Source organism: Sarcophilus harrisii, chromosome 3, assembly GCF_902635505.1.
Source record: "Sarcophilus harrisii chromosome 3, mSarHar1.11, whole genome shotgun sequence".
Classification (NCBI taxonomy): domain Eukaryota; kingdom Metazoa; phylum Chordata; class Mammalia; order Dasyuromorphia; family Dasyuridae; genus Sarcophilus; species Sarcophilus harrisii.
Window position 1 is genome coordinate 521,735,103 of NC_045428.1, and position 13,773 is coordinate 521,748,875.

Sequence of the window (13,773 nt, forward strand, 5' to 3'; positions counted from 1 at the left end):
TTAGCACCAAGACTTTTTATTCCTTTTATTTTTTTGATGAGGTAATTGAGGTTAAGTGACTTGCTTAAGGTCACACAGCTAGTAAGTGTTAAGGTCTTAAGTCACACCTGAACTCAAGTCCTCCTGACTTCAGGCCTAGTGCTCCATCCACTGAACCATCTAGCTGCCCACAAATCTCTTATTTGGTCTTCAAGGCTTGAGATACACATTTTCAGATGGGGCCAATGAGTTCATTATCTTTCTTGACTACACTTTTTAGGGAGTAGTAATAAAAATGTTTAAAAAAAAAAAGGGGGGGGGTCCTGTAAGAAAAACATTTAAAAAAAAAAACACAAGTTAAGTTTAGAAGAGGTAGAAACAGGGCAGTTTTATTTTATTGGGTTTAATATATATCCACAAAGATGTTAGCAGAAATTGATGTTTCACATAGTCCCACTTTTGGTCTTTTGTATAGGGGATGTTTGTGTTTGCTAACGATCTTTATGTTTGTAAGACACCTGATGTTTATTTAAAGACAGGTTGGACTTGGTGATATACAAAGCAGTTTGAAAGAGGAGTATGTGAAGTTTTTAATGCATTACTTTAGATTCTGAAATCTTGCGTGGTGATAGCAATCATTCATGGAGAATGGTTTGAGAGAAGTCAATAGTGCTTTAGGAAAAAAAAAAAAGTCCAGGGGTTAACTTCTATGCCATGAACTCTTTTCTCAGAATGTTTTTAAATGTACAAAATAAAAAACATAGCCTAAGATAAATAATTATACTGAAAAAAAAAAAGATAATTTTCCTCCAATCTACATTTATAACCCTCCTGAAATGTTAGTGGGCCTCAGGTTTTTAATGATTAATCCATTCTCATAGTCTGACCCACTTATTTTATGAAGGAAAAAAATGGAGGCCCAGAAACAATAGTGACTGACATGTTTGAGGTACTACAACTTGCAGCAGAAGCAGGATGAGAATCCAGATCTTCTACCCCCTCATCCAATGTGCTACCAGCACTACAACTAATAGCTAGTATTTCTATAGCTCTTTGAGACTTGCAAAGCACTTTTAAAATAGCATATTTTATCCTCACAATAATCCTGGAACACTTATCAGATTCATCTTTTACAGAGAAGGAAACTGAGGTAGGCAGAAGTTAAATTATGTGTTTAGGATCATATACTAGTATATGTCTAAGATGAGGGAGATAGGAAATCGGGTCTTTCTGATGTAGACTTCTTCCCAGCTAGGTATCCACTCAATTTAGCCATCACTTATTAAAAGTACCCATTATATAAGTCAGACCTTGTGCAACGTATACTGGGGAGTTAAGGATAAAAATGAAGGAGAACTTATGCTCCTGGGAGCTCTCCAGAAGCTTACTGGAAAAAAATATCTATATAAAACAAGTAAATGTGAAATATATGCACAAAGAAATATAAAATTATTTTGCGGGAAGAATATCAATAATGAGAATTTCTTGCAGAAGGTGACACTTGAAAGGAAGTGGTGTGGAAAGAGTGCATTTCAAGCTTGAGGAATGATTTGTTCAACCTTACTGGGGTGGTGAGATGGAATATCTTGGATAGAGAATAGCCAGGGAGAGGGAAGACTATCCAATAAAACTGACAGCAAGTTCTAAGGGTTCTAACAGCCAAATGGAGAAGTTTGTATTGGATCTGAGTAGGAAGAGAGCCACTGAAACTTTTCAAGCACAGTAAGACTAGCTTCAGTTTATAACTGGGGAATTGTATGTAGGCTGACTAAAGAGGAACAAAAAGGTAGGCAGCCCCATCGAGAGACAAGTGCAAAAAGTCAGAAAAGGCCCGACTTCTGTTTAATTGTGGTGTGAGTGTATAAGGATAAAAAGCAAGAGCTGCTGTGATGTTGGAACCATCAAGACCTCACAAGTAACTGGCTATGAGAAATGAGAGTGTGTGTTAAGGATGATTCCTAGATTGAGAACCTGCATGATTGGATGACAGAAATAAGGCAGCAGGGAGCCTGGATTGAAGGGGAAAGATGATGGATTCTGAGTTTGAGATCCCCATGAGACATCCCAATGGAGATGCACAGTAGGTGGCCAGGGATGTGAAGGGGGCTGGTAATCTGGAGAAAGAAGGCTTCAGATCTGGAAGTCACTTGCCTAGAGATGAAAGCTGAATCCAAATGAGTGTATAAGATCATGAAGAGAGGCTGTAGTGCAATGAGTTAGTCTTTTTTATGTCTTGGACACAAATCCTTTTGGAAAGGGCCTTATGGATCCCTTCTTGAGATGTTTTTAAATGTTTTAAAATGCACAAAATAAAGCATTAGGATCACAAAGAAAACCAATTATGTAAAAATGCAATTAGAAAAATATTTTTAAAACGAAAAAAAATCATGAAGCCCAGGTTTAAAACTCCTGCTAAAGAGAGAACCTTAGCATGCTCACACAAATGCGTGTGATGACGATGTAACAAAGGAGACTAAAGAGGGCCAGGAAATGCAGGACAGAGCAGTACCACAAAAACTGCAGAGCACTGGTCAGCAGACTTCAGTGCTGTAAGAATCGGGGCTTCTGGAACCATAGAGAGAGCAATCCAATCACAAAATCGGGACAGAGGCTGGATGGAAAAGGGAAGGATACAAAGTGGAGACCACAAGCAGACAGCTTGTCCTGAGAGTCTGGCTGTGAGAAAGTTGGGGGAAGGGGAGGATTTGCGCTCTCCTCTCCAACCACGACGACTCGGGGATGTCAAATGAACTCTGGGCAGGGAGGATCTCATCTCTCTGAAGCACTGCTCAAGCCATCCCTCACATGCTTGTTCTGGTGGGAAAGTCTTCGCATCCATACACAACCATCTCCTTCAGGAAGCTTAGATTAATTTCATTCAGCTTCAGCCATTCTAGTGCATCCCAGGACACTGCGTCTGTAGCTCTGTCCACAGGCAAAACTCAATATTGGGGTTTTTCACAACTAGAAAAAATTCGGGGGCTGGAGCACCATGATTCAATCCAGAAGTCCCAGTGGAGGCAGCTTATATTCTTACCTGTGGATCACAACATTAAAAACGCCACACACCCATTTTAACAGATTGCTTTATTAACATGACATCCTAAATATTACATAAATGCAATATCACCTATATACTACTTACTGTATGAAATATCACTTCACTAAGAAGTTCAAGAATACACTTAGGGCTGCTTTAAGAAATGTGAACACTTTGGTTTCTATTTTCATAGCAGTTGCAAAAATCAATTCCTTTATTTAAAGGCTTTTTTGTTTTCTACTGGGATCAATGACAAAGTTCATCACCACTGTGGCAATATTTAAAGAGGGGAGAAGATACTTGGAGGACTCTCCAAGGACTCACTAGCCCTAATCTCTCCACATTCTCCCCTAACCAGCCCCCCCCCCCATTCAGTGATTTAATGAGGCACTCAGCAATTTTGACTTTTTATTTCACTTTCATCCATTTATATATACAAAATCAGAATAATGAGGAAAAAATTCTCATTATTCTAATTTAGTACAAGAAACCCAGTTCTTATTTAAAGATGATAAACAATTTTGTTTGAAGAACTATTGTCTGTAGTAGATACTCAGATTGTAAATCCACTGAATAGTGACATCTATTACATATACTGTCTACTATAGTACTGGTGATCAATAAGTTAGTGTACATTTCTCAATCTAGTAAGAAAACACCCATCATATTGCACAGTTGATTCTTACCTAAAAATTCATGGGCTCCAGTAACTTGCAACAAAAGCTCTTATGCATGGTCAAGAAAGGGAAGTCTGAGTGTATTTTTGTATTTATTTAACATGCCACTGAATACTAACTTGTTGGCCTCATTTTTAAAATTAACTGACAACTGCTAAAAATAGCAGCTATAGCCGAATATGAAACCACTGTTTGAGTGAAGATTAACATATCTAGCTCCAAAATCCTGGGGCTCTATTAAAGAGGAAAACTTTGCTTCGTTTCTTTCCTCCTAACCAAAAAACTTCCAACTTAACAACAGAGCAAGAGAGCTTGGTACAACTTTGGAAACAGAAGGTTGGAAAGTTAAAAAAAAAAAAAAAATTCCCTTCTTAAAGGCAATGAACTATGATATATAGATAGATAGATATGTTCATTCAGCAGATTCCTTATCTGTCCTAACACTACTTGAAAGTTAAATATTTTATAGAAATGACAGAACACCTACTTAAATAAAATGCTACATTTAAAAAAATCCTACATATGAGGCAATAATGGGTGAGAAATCCATAGAATATGTCTGAGTTCATAATTTAATTAGACAAATGGCAAGAGGATTTGGGCCAGATAAAACATATTTAGGAAAAATTATATTAAGTCTTTCAAGATAACTAGTTCTCAAGAACTGCTTCTTCTCACCTGATGCAGTCCAGAATGCTCACATTCCCAGGAGGCTTAATGTTCTTTAAATGGGGGCCCCTTAGCTGAGGCCATGTAGCTAGCTATATGTTTACTGAACTGATGAGGAAAATTAATCATTATATCTAGTGGCTGGGAAAGTAAGAGGATTTCTCAAAGTACATAGGATGTAATTATTTTCTTTTACAAGTCCACATATTTACATTAGAAATTAAAAACAATTAAGTGTAAATATGCACCACTTCAATAAGGTAAAAATGTTATCCAAAAACAGAGGGCCCTCAAGGGAGGGGGAAGGTAGTAGCCCTAGTTTGTAGAAGATTTAATAATATAATTAACACCTCCTGCCTTCAAAAAGCAGTCTCACCCATCATCGTTTCAAAGTTAGCTCAAAAGTTACCATGCTTTTGTGTTTAAATCTTAAGAGCTTTAAAAAAATCATTGTCATATACCTTTATATGTTTATATTTTATATATGTCTTGTAGAGTATTGACTGCATAGTTTCCTTTAAGTATTTATAAAAACAAAATTTTTTTTCATATACCAGACAGGGAAAACAAATATATGATGGTATAGACACAAAAGCTTGAGCAACCCAAATTGTTCCTTCATAGTAATTCCACCGGACTCACAAATAGTGCAGCACCTCAACCAAAGATATGTTACCTGTTAACCCATAGGAGTTAAATGAATTCAGAGGTCCCGTATTAGTGAAAAAATTCTAACATTCTGTGAAACATCTCCAAGCCTGGCACCAAAAGGTTAATGATAGGTAAACCAAACAAGTGGTTTCCTAGCTCTAGACTTCATTCTTCAGGCATGGGTTCTCTTTGGAACTGAAGCAAACAGCTACCTTTCAGCCCTTCCCAATGTTCCAGTCAAAATGTGAGAAAAAGTCACTCTTAAAAAACGTGCAAGTCTGGCAACAGGAACTGGTCGAAAGGGTAGAAAGAAAATAGTACATTCTTCATGAGTTTCTATGCAGAGACTTCTCTGTATGTTTGTTTTTACCTGCAGAATTACATTAGCCCGTAGGGCACACACTGGGCACATCAGCAATAATGCCCTGGAGAACACACACACACACACACACACACAACTCACAGCCATATGTTTCAGTTCTTAAAGGCTCCACATTTACTGGCCTTAGCAATGAATTCCTTTAGTAGAGGGCCATCCATTTGCCAAAATGCTGCAGTCTGTGTAACTTCTGTCAAATGATTGACGCAAAACTTAAAGCAGAATTCTTCTAAATCCTAGACACACACAAAAATAAAAACAAGAGGCCTTTTTATTAGCTTTAGTTGACTATTTCTCTTCCCTTACCTCCCCAAAAAAGGCCAGAAACTTATTTTAAAATATGTAGGCACACAAGGAACCAAAAACAGATGGCAAAAGAAGGGAGAGAAAATACAGCACACTATTTTATTTAAAAAGATGGTTTCTTTGATGTATTTTGTTAAGGAAAAACTGTCAGTGAAAACATACTGGACAAATATTTTCTCCTCAGTTATCAAAAGGACAATCAAATTGGGAAAGGCACTCAAGTTTTTCCTTAATCAAGACAACAAAGAAGATAAATGAAGGGAGATTTTAGTTTTTACTAAGAAAGGAATGGGAGAAAATACACAATTGGTAAAAAAGGCATTCTGGAAAAAGTGGTTAAAAATGTATTATGTACCTAACTAAATTTTGCTTTCAGGTACCCCTAAATGAAGAAACTTTAAGTTTTCTTAAAGCTCAAAAAACAAAGCTCCCAGGGCTATCAATTGTTTAAAAAAAAAAAAAAAAAAGAGAGAGAGACTTAAAATTATTTTATCCAAGTCAGTAAAAACAGTAACACACTTATAGGATAATTGTAGCTTTCAGATAAGTAGTAATTACCATAGGACATTTCAGAGGAATTATCTCAAAGGACCTAGATATAAGCAATTGGACCTAGAATCCTGCTTCTTACATCTCTTATTTATATGACTTTGGGTAAGATACCAAAATTTCTCAGTTTCCATACCATAAAATTAGGGGATTGGACTAAATAGCTGACCTCCCTTTCAGCCTAGATCCATGGTACCATGACTTATAAGGTAGAATCTTTCAACTTTATTTAAAAAAAAAAAAAAAAAAAAAAAAAAAAAAAAAGAGTCCCATAAATGACAGAATCTGGGCATGCATGCAAAGAACAAAAATACACAATACACCCTACAAATCTGTGTTCCAAACCATCTGATAACCACTGTTTATCTTGCACAGCTAATATACAAAAGTTGTACTATCCTGTAACCCAGGATGTCATTAAACTTGAGTTTCTTTTAAGAGGATAATATTTGGAATATCTACAGATTTTCATAGCTCTCCTCTGATTTTTCAGACTTCTCCACTAGTGGAATGGAATAATACAGAGAAATGGGTCCTGAACTGAAGAAATAACTAGTGAATATCCCTCCTTTTCCCCTGAGAGTTCTGCAGGCAAATATCTACAAAGGGTCACTCTGACCTAGCTGATAGATAAAATAATACATTTACCACAGAAACCTACCCAGTAAATATAGCCTCCAAAATTTAAACAGTGCCAGCTACTTTTGTCCCCTAAACTCTTATTTGTATTAGCTCAGTGATGTCTGAAGCCAGGTTTTTCTAAACCAAATGCACTTTGGCCCAAAATTACTCATGTTAGTAGGAGGACTTTGGATCCAAGAGACTGAAATATAAATTTATAATTTGATTGTTATTGTACATCTGAATACAAAGCCAAACAGCATGTATTATTAAGCTGGATTAAGAACTAAACTATATGACATACATTCTCTGTCTATAGAAAAACAACACCCATAAACCAATATAGAAAAAAAAATAGTTCTGTAAAAAGTAAACAAAGGGAATCATAAAAGCATAGTAGAGAGCTGCGAAGATTTCCTTGAGTCTAAAAGAATAGGGTTCAAGTCTACCCTCTGCTCAGTATTGGCTATGTGACCCTGAGCAAATCCATTAACTTCTAGTGAAGGTAATCCTAAAATATTCTCCAGTTGTAAATGAGCTGCGGATTTGCATTGGCAAACTTCCTCAAAGGGAGTGCCCTATACCACTGAAATCACAGGAGCTCACAAAGAAATGTGTGGATGGAAGTGCAGAATGCCCTTGGATACTTTGGAGTTGTCTGCATGGAAAGGACAGTTGAATCAGGGAGTCGATGAGAGCACCCAAAGAAAGATTCCCAAAGACGTAGAACATGCTGTTTGGAATCACATTCCAAGGAGAGACTGTTGCCCTCCCCCACATAAATAGAAATAGGAATGGAAATAGACTCACATAAATAGAAAGCGAGTTTCTCCAGACAGATTTATAATCCATGGATTAAGCGCCAAATGTGGTAGTTCTCCTCAATCACTCGTGAATTTTAAAGCTATTTTCCAAACTTTGTCATTTTTTAAACGATGGATTTCTTTTTCAAAATGCTATGTCTGAGTTGTGTAATTTCCAATAATAAAAAGAGAGAGAAAGCTGAATATCTAGTTCAGTAAAACCCTCATCAACTCAAATTGCACTGATTGAGAATTCATGACCATGTGGATAAAAGCCTCCCATTATTAAAAAAAAAAAAAAAAGAAAGAAAGAAAGAAAAGACTGCTAAGCAAATGAATAGACTAAACTTTTTCAGGCAGACACAGCTTCTCCTACTTGAAAGAATAATCTCAAATTCTTCCACACAGAATGGAACTATTAAAAATAGATTCATAAGAACCTTTACATTTGGTGACCTTTTTTAAAAGCCTCATCTTTGTCTGCATTTTAAAGTATTAAATAGTTCATACTAGCTTTGTCCTTTTTGCTACTCTCTTCCCTCCTCACCCCATCCTGTCTGTTCATCTGAACTGGCAGGTTTTCTGTATTCTGGAATTTAAGAAAAAAAGTTTTTAACACATGTACTGCAGAATTACAAAAATCTGGATTTTAATTCCTCCAAAATTTTATTTAATTCTGGAGATTCATGATTAGGGTAACTTACACTGCTACTAAAGAAAAAGAATATAATACCTCAGAGACAGAAAGTAGACTACGCTGGTATATTTAGAGTAGCACATTTTTTGGACTTGTGGCTTAAGCAGAACAAAGGATGAACCACTCCCTGTTAAGCCTATTTGCCCTGACATCAAGGAATGAGATAAATATCTTTCTTCTGGAGGCATAATCTCTTCTTTGGAGGCAAGGGAAAAGGGGATGGGAGATAGAGAGTTGGGATGATGGCAGTGAAGATGGTTCCTTATTTACAAGCATCATCTTTTCCTTTAAATCTAGAAATGAACAGATCTTCCCTCTTGTTTTAACAAGGTACTGCTACTCAAACAAGAGAGCCTGCTTTTGATAAGGCACAGCAATACATAAACTCTCCGTGAATTTCACAAGTATCATACTTATAGTTTCAAGGACAAGGAAATCTTGTTCATCTGGGATTTTCTGAAGGTTCATGATAAAAGCTGATGCATTTTTATAACTGCAACATGATTTTTTAAAGTGAGGAGAAAGGAGAAGCCATAATGGAATCTTGCTACTAACTAATAACACTGTTCTCAGAATACATGACATGGACTCCTTTTTAGCTCTTGACAACTTTATTTATTAGTATTGAGCTCATATTATTATTAGCTCTTTTGATACTTTAGGAAATACAAACTAACCTTAAACTGAATACCACAGTAGAAAGTAATATAAAACAGTCAAGTCAAATAGATAAAATCATCAATTCATTTGTTACTTTCAAGTGTTCAGAGCAGTACATGAGAAGTTGAAAAAGCTACTTGGGTGATTTCCAGATATCGAGGAGAGGGCTAAAAAACTTTGATTTAAAATATACTCTTGACATAATCTATAACTTTATTTCAAATCCAAAGACAGTAAAACAAAATTCTTCATATTGTCAAATAATTTAGACATTACTCTGTTTATACCATGTCTACAGCCTAATTTCATTTCCTAAATTACTAAAGGTATTTTGGATCATAAAAGAAAAACTATCTTTCCTTTATTTAGAAAACAAGAAAATGCCCAATATTTTCAGTCCCTAATGCTAAAAACAATGGTCTCCCATTAAATAGCTAGTAACATGACCTGAGTGCAGCTTTGATCTCAGTCCTGAATCCTTTCCCCCTTATATCTACAACCAAAGCAACTGATTATTAAGACTATTAACATGAAAGTACCTTGGGGAAAGGGCTTGGAAAAACCACATTTGTAATAGCTCTATACATGTCATATGTGCACAAGAATACTGGAAGTGTATCCCCTTTGTCCACTGACAACTTTGGTAACTGAGCCAACAACTTGGTGGAGTGTCTGGCTATATTTTTTAAATATGCAGGGAAAACCTGCAATTCTAATTCCCTCCAAAGCACTAGACATAAAAAGAGCAAAAAATATGTTCAGTACTACCTAATGAACTCTTTTTTTGTGGAGTTAAGAGAGTCTCTTTTTTATCTCCCATATTGAGACATAGTAAATCAAGATGGTTTTGTGAAAACAGTCATCTAGATCTTTGAGAGACTGTTAAAAAAGTTGGACCACCAGGTCAAGGGCAAGAAATCTCAATACCCAAATCCCAAGGGAAAAAAATTCAACATTTCTGAATAAACTCATATTCAGAGATACCATGGAACAAGCAAAAACCAACCACTGGCTCTAGACTCAGAGGACATAGACTTAAATCCCACTTGATTCTCACTACTTGCAAGACCTTGGACAAGTCACATTGCCTCCCTGGGAGTCCCTTTCCTCATCTGTAAAATAAGGGATTTAACTATTTGGTCTCTGAGGCCTCTTCCAGCTCTAGATCTAAAATCCCATATTCCTTAAAGAGTATGTTCCTAAGAAGAAAAAAGTAGAGATTCTGCCTAATATATCAATAGTATAAGGAAGCTAGAGAAATGAACAGATGTTCTTTATTCTTATAACTATTATCCAACTCTCTCACATATGTTTAAAATATATGCTTAACCCCAAAATTTCTTGATGATAAAAAGCAAAAAAAAATATTGTTTTAAAAACAGTGCTTACAGATTTACGATGATTAAGACCTTCTAAGAGGGTGTGTTTTGCTCACATGTAGATAAGAATAAAGCTTTAAAAAAAAAAAAAAAAAAAAAAGTTGCCAAATATAAAGGTTCTTATGAATCTATTTTTAATAGTTCCATCCTATGCTGAAGAATTTAGGCAGTGAAGAGCCGGCATAAGAACTCATTTCAATATGTCACACTGAGTTTATCTGCACACATTTACTTCAAAATTATCTCAACAACTGTTTAAAAGAGCAGCAGCATAACTTTATGAAAATAAAAATATAAATATATTAGTTGTTCAGGCTCTCTTTCTGCCATGTTAAACCTTTTGATGTTCTACCCCCTCACTCTCCAAAAAAAGGAGACAGGGAAAGACCTGTATCAAAGTTGACTAGGTGAAGAAGTTTAAAATTAAGTTTTACTGAGTCAACAAAGGCCTGTCATACAATGAACGTATATACATAATAGGTTACTTTTTGGTAAAATGACAATTTTGCATAGTGAATACTGAATAAAAGAAATACTACTTAAGGCATTCTAGTCAATGCTTTATTTTTTTTTTTTTTAAATGGAAAACTACTGGATTTAGTGGTGACTCCAACCACTTTAGGACTTGAAAGTCAGCCATGCCAAAACATCAAAATACTTATAAAACAATACAAAAAGAATCAAACCTAAATATAATAATGTTTCAAAAATACAGGGGACAATATTGACAAAGATGTCAAATGTGTAATTTCCCTTCTGCTAAATGCTTCTAGCCACATTATCTTTAGAATTATCCCATACAGCTTTTTCATAAAAGTCAGCATTCCATTCATGTCAAAACTCAACTGCTTCTAAATATAATGAAGAATGGATCAATTTTCATATTCAATGTATATTCCTTAAGGCTTGGCTTAATGAGCTGTAAGACATTAGGCAAGTCATTTTTCTCTGGCCCCTAGCTATCTCTTTTGTAAAATGAATTGACTTAAATGATTTGTTATGTCCCTTTTAGCTCCGCCATGCTATGACTGCAAATATACAGAAAAACAGCTGCACAAAAGTGATTTTTACAAATACTTTTAAGTTTTACAAAAGAAAATTATTTCATCTTCCAGATAACTATTTTTAGTTTTCTCTCATTATAAACAACCAATATAACATAGGCGCCTGTCTGCTACAAAGTCTAAAAAGGGATTCACTGCAAATTTAAAAAAAAAAAAATAGTTAATCAGTCATTAGACAGTGATAAAGTTCTTTTTTTAGCAGGAAAACAGATTCACAAATAGAGCTCATGCTTTGGGCAAGAGTGGTCTAGCATGTTATACCAGAAGCAGACCTTGGATCTGAAATACACTATCCTTTAATTTGCTTAGGCTTGATATTTTGTGCTTCAATCTACTGGATAGCTATAACGATTGTAGTAGGTCGCTATTTGTTATTCTCTTTTTGGTTAAAAATGAAATCAGATAGAAAAATATTCTAAATAAATTAATTCTAAAGGGCAAATCAAAACTATTCATGTCATGATGAAGCAAGGTTGAATTTACTTGCTAGTCAGCAGTTGAGGAATTAAATTTTTCTGACTCTAGGTCTAAAATGAGGCTGCCCCATCATGCTTCTCAGTCCCATAGAGAACAGAAGAAGGGGAAAACACACCAGCTGCCACACTAGGTGCTGAGGGTTCCCTGTGAGGTTACCTCTGCATCGTATCTGACTGCAGCAGAGAGCAACGAAAAGGCATTCTCCACAGTAATCCCTCGCTTGATGATGTGCTGACAAAGTTTTTTCAATCTATTTTCACAGTAAGATGTAGCCAAATCCAAAAGACCTAAAATGAAAGGTAGGGAAGAAGAGTAGAAAGGATTAATCAAGTCCATCTAAATCCATGCAATTATTTTATTTTTTAACAGAACAGAGGCAAGTCAGCATGATTTTTTCAAAGGATAGTTTCTTTATTTTCTTAAACATATAACAACTCCTGCAATCTTTTTCCCACCTCTGTGCCTCAAATAAACTAAACAGTTTCTCTCAAACTAGAAATATTTTTCTCCTTTTGTTTATAAGGTTTCAGATATTCCTTCCCTAAACCTCACCCCTTCCAGATTTGTTCCAAATCTGAATGAACTATTTTGGACTGTAGAATAAATAAGCCCACATCTATATTTAAATATAACCATTAGTCCAGTGTTTAACAGCATTAATTACATCAACAATTCCAAAAAACTAATGTCTTAAAAAGAAATATTCAATCTTAAGTTTTACCTATATCAAGGCTATAAAATACCCATAAGAAAGTGTTTCTTTAACATAGAATTTAGATAGGCCAAACACAGATGACATACCAATAGCATCTTCAGGTGGCAAGTCAACTGTGTCTGTATAAAGGTACTGGAGAAAGGCACGATACACTGGATAAGAAAACTGGTCTATTTCTATCACCTCTTTCATGTCTTCATTCCAGTAAGACTGGAACATAGTTCGAAAATGTTCACATCTAAAAACAAAAAACAAAGTTAACCGACCAAGAAAAGGGAATGGAGAGGACAATCATACACAAAACAAAAAATATCCTTAACTTTTCCTTTTCAGTTATGAGTCTTGACTCAGCTTTACAACTCACCCAACCATCCATCTTGGCATCCCTGTGTAAGGTCCCTTTAAAACCCTTTTCATATACTTCAGTTAAATTATTAAAAGGGCAGAACAAGAATTTTTGTATAAAGAAAAAGATTTATATTAACTAACAACAGACAAAAATATCATTGCTGTTATGAATATTTTGATACCTAAAAGAAAAAGAACTTAACTATTAATATATTTGAATAAGGAAAAATGGCTTTCAGATGCAAATCTAGCTATTCAATTCAGTTTGTGAAAGATGTAAAATGATGCTTCATTTCTATGTAAATGTTATGTTCTATTAAAGAGGCAGAAAAAGGAAAATTATGAATGTAAAAGAACAGTTTCAAGGTTGATAAAATTTTTATCAACCATTTTGAAGAGCTGCAAGATTAGCATCAACTAAATTATTGTTCTATGACTAAAGAAAGTAAAATTATATACCGGAGACCAGAGTAGGATTTTTAAAGGATGCTATATTTGAAATAAAAGGAGCAAATTTCACTCCAGCCCCCCCCCCAAAAAAAACCAATCATTAAGTGTCAGACAATTTGAAAACAATTGAATAACAACTGAAAATGGATTGTAAATTTTTAAGTGAAAGGTGAGTCAATGAGCTATAGGAGGCTGTTAATTAAATCAATGAATATAGAGGAATTCTGGATAACAAGAAAAGAAGTGAAATACCTAACATTAGGACAGAAATGTTCCTGTGTCCTCCAAAGCAGCCAGAAGCAAACACCA

At 35.1% G+C, this 13,773-nt stretch overlaps 1 protein-coding gene across 3 annotated transcripts in view; it reads right to left on the reverse strand.

Moving 5' to 3' along the window:
• Positions 1–336: 336 nt before the first annotated feature.
• Positions 337–13,773, reverse strand: part of RCBTB1 (RCC1 and BTB domain containing protein 1) — a 54,802-nt gene continuing 41,365 nt past the window's right edge. Inside the window, exons 10-13 of one of the 3 annotated variants that reach the window (XM_031961948.1) lie at positions 12,753–12,904; positions 12,108–12,238; positions 5,521–5,631; positions 337–3,016 (exon numbers count right to left, since the gene is read on the reverse strand). In XM_031961948.1, the coding sequence (XP_031817808.1) occupies positions 3,005–3,016; positions 5,521–5,631; positions 12,108–12,238; positions 12,753–12,904 (406 nt within the window). In that variant the 3' untranslated portion in view covers positions 337–3,004. Of the gene's footprint in view, positions 3,017–3,047; positions 5,632–12,107; positions 12,239–12,752; positions 12,905–13,773 lie in introns of those variants that run through there. The other 2 variants (XM_023499646.2, XM_003764570.4) reach the window with 2 other exon arrangements.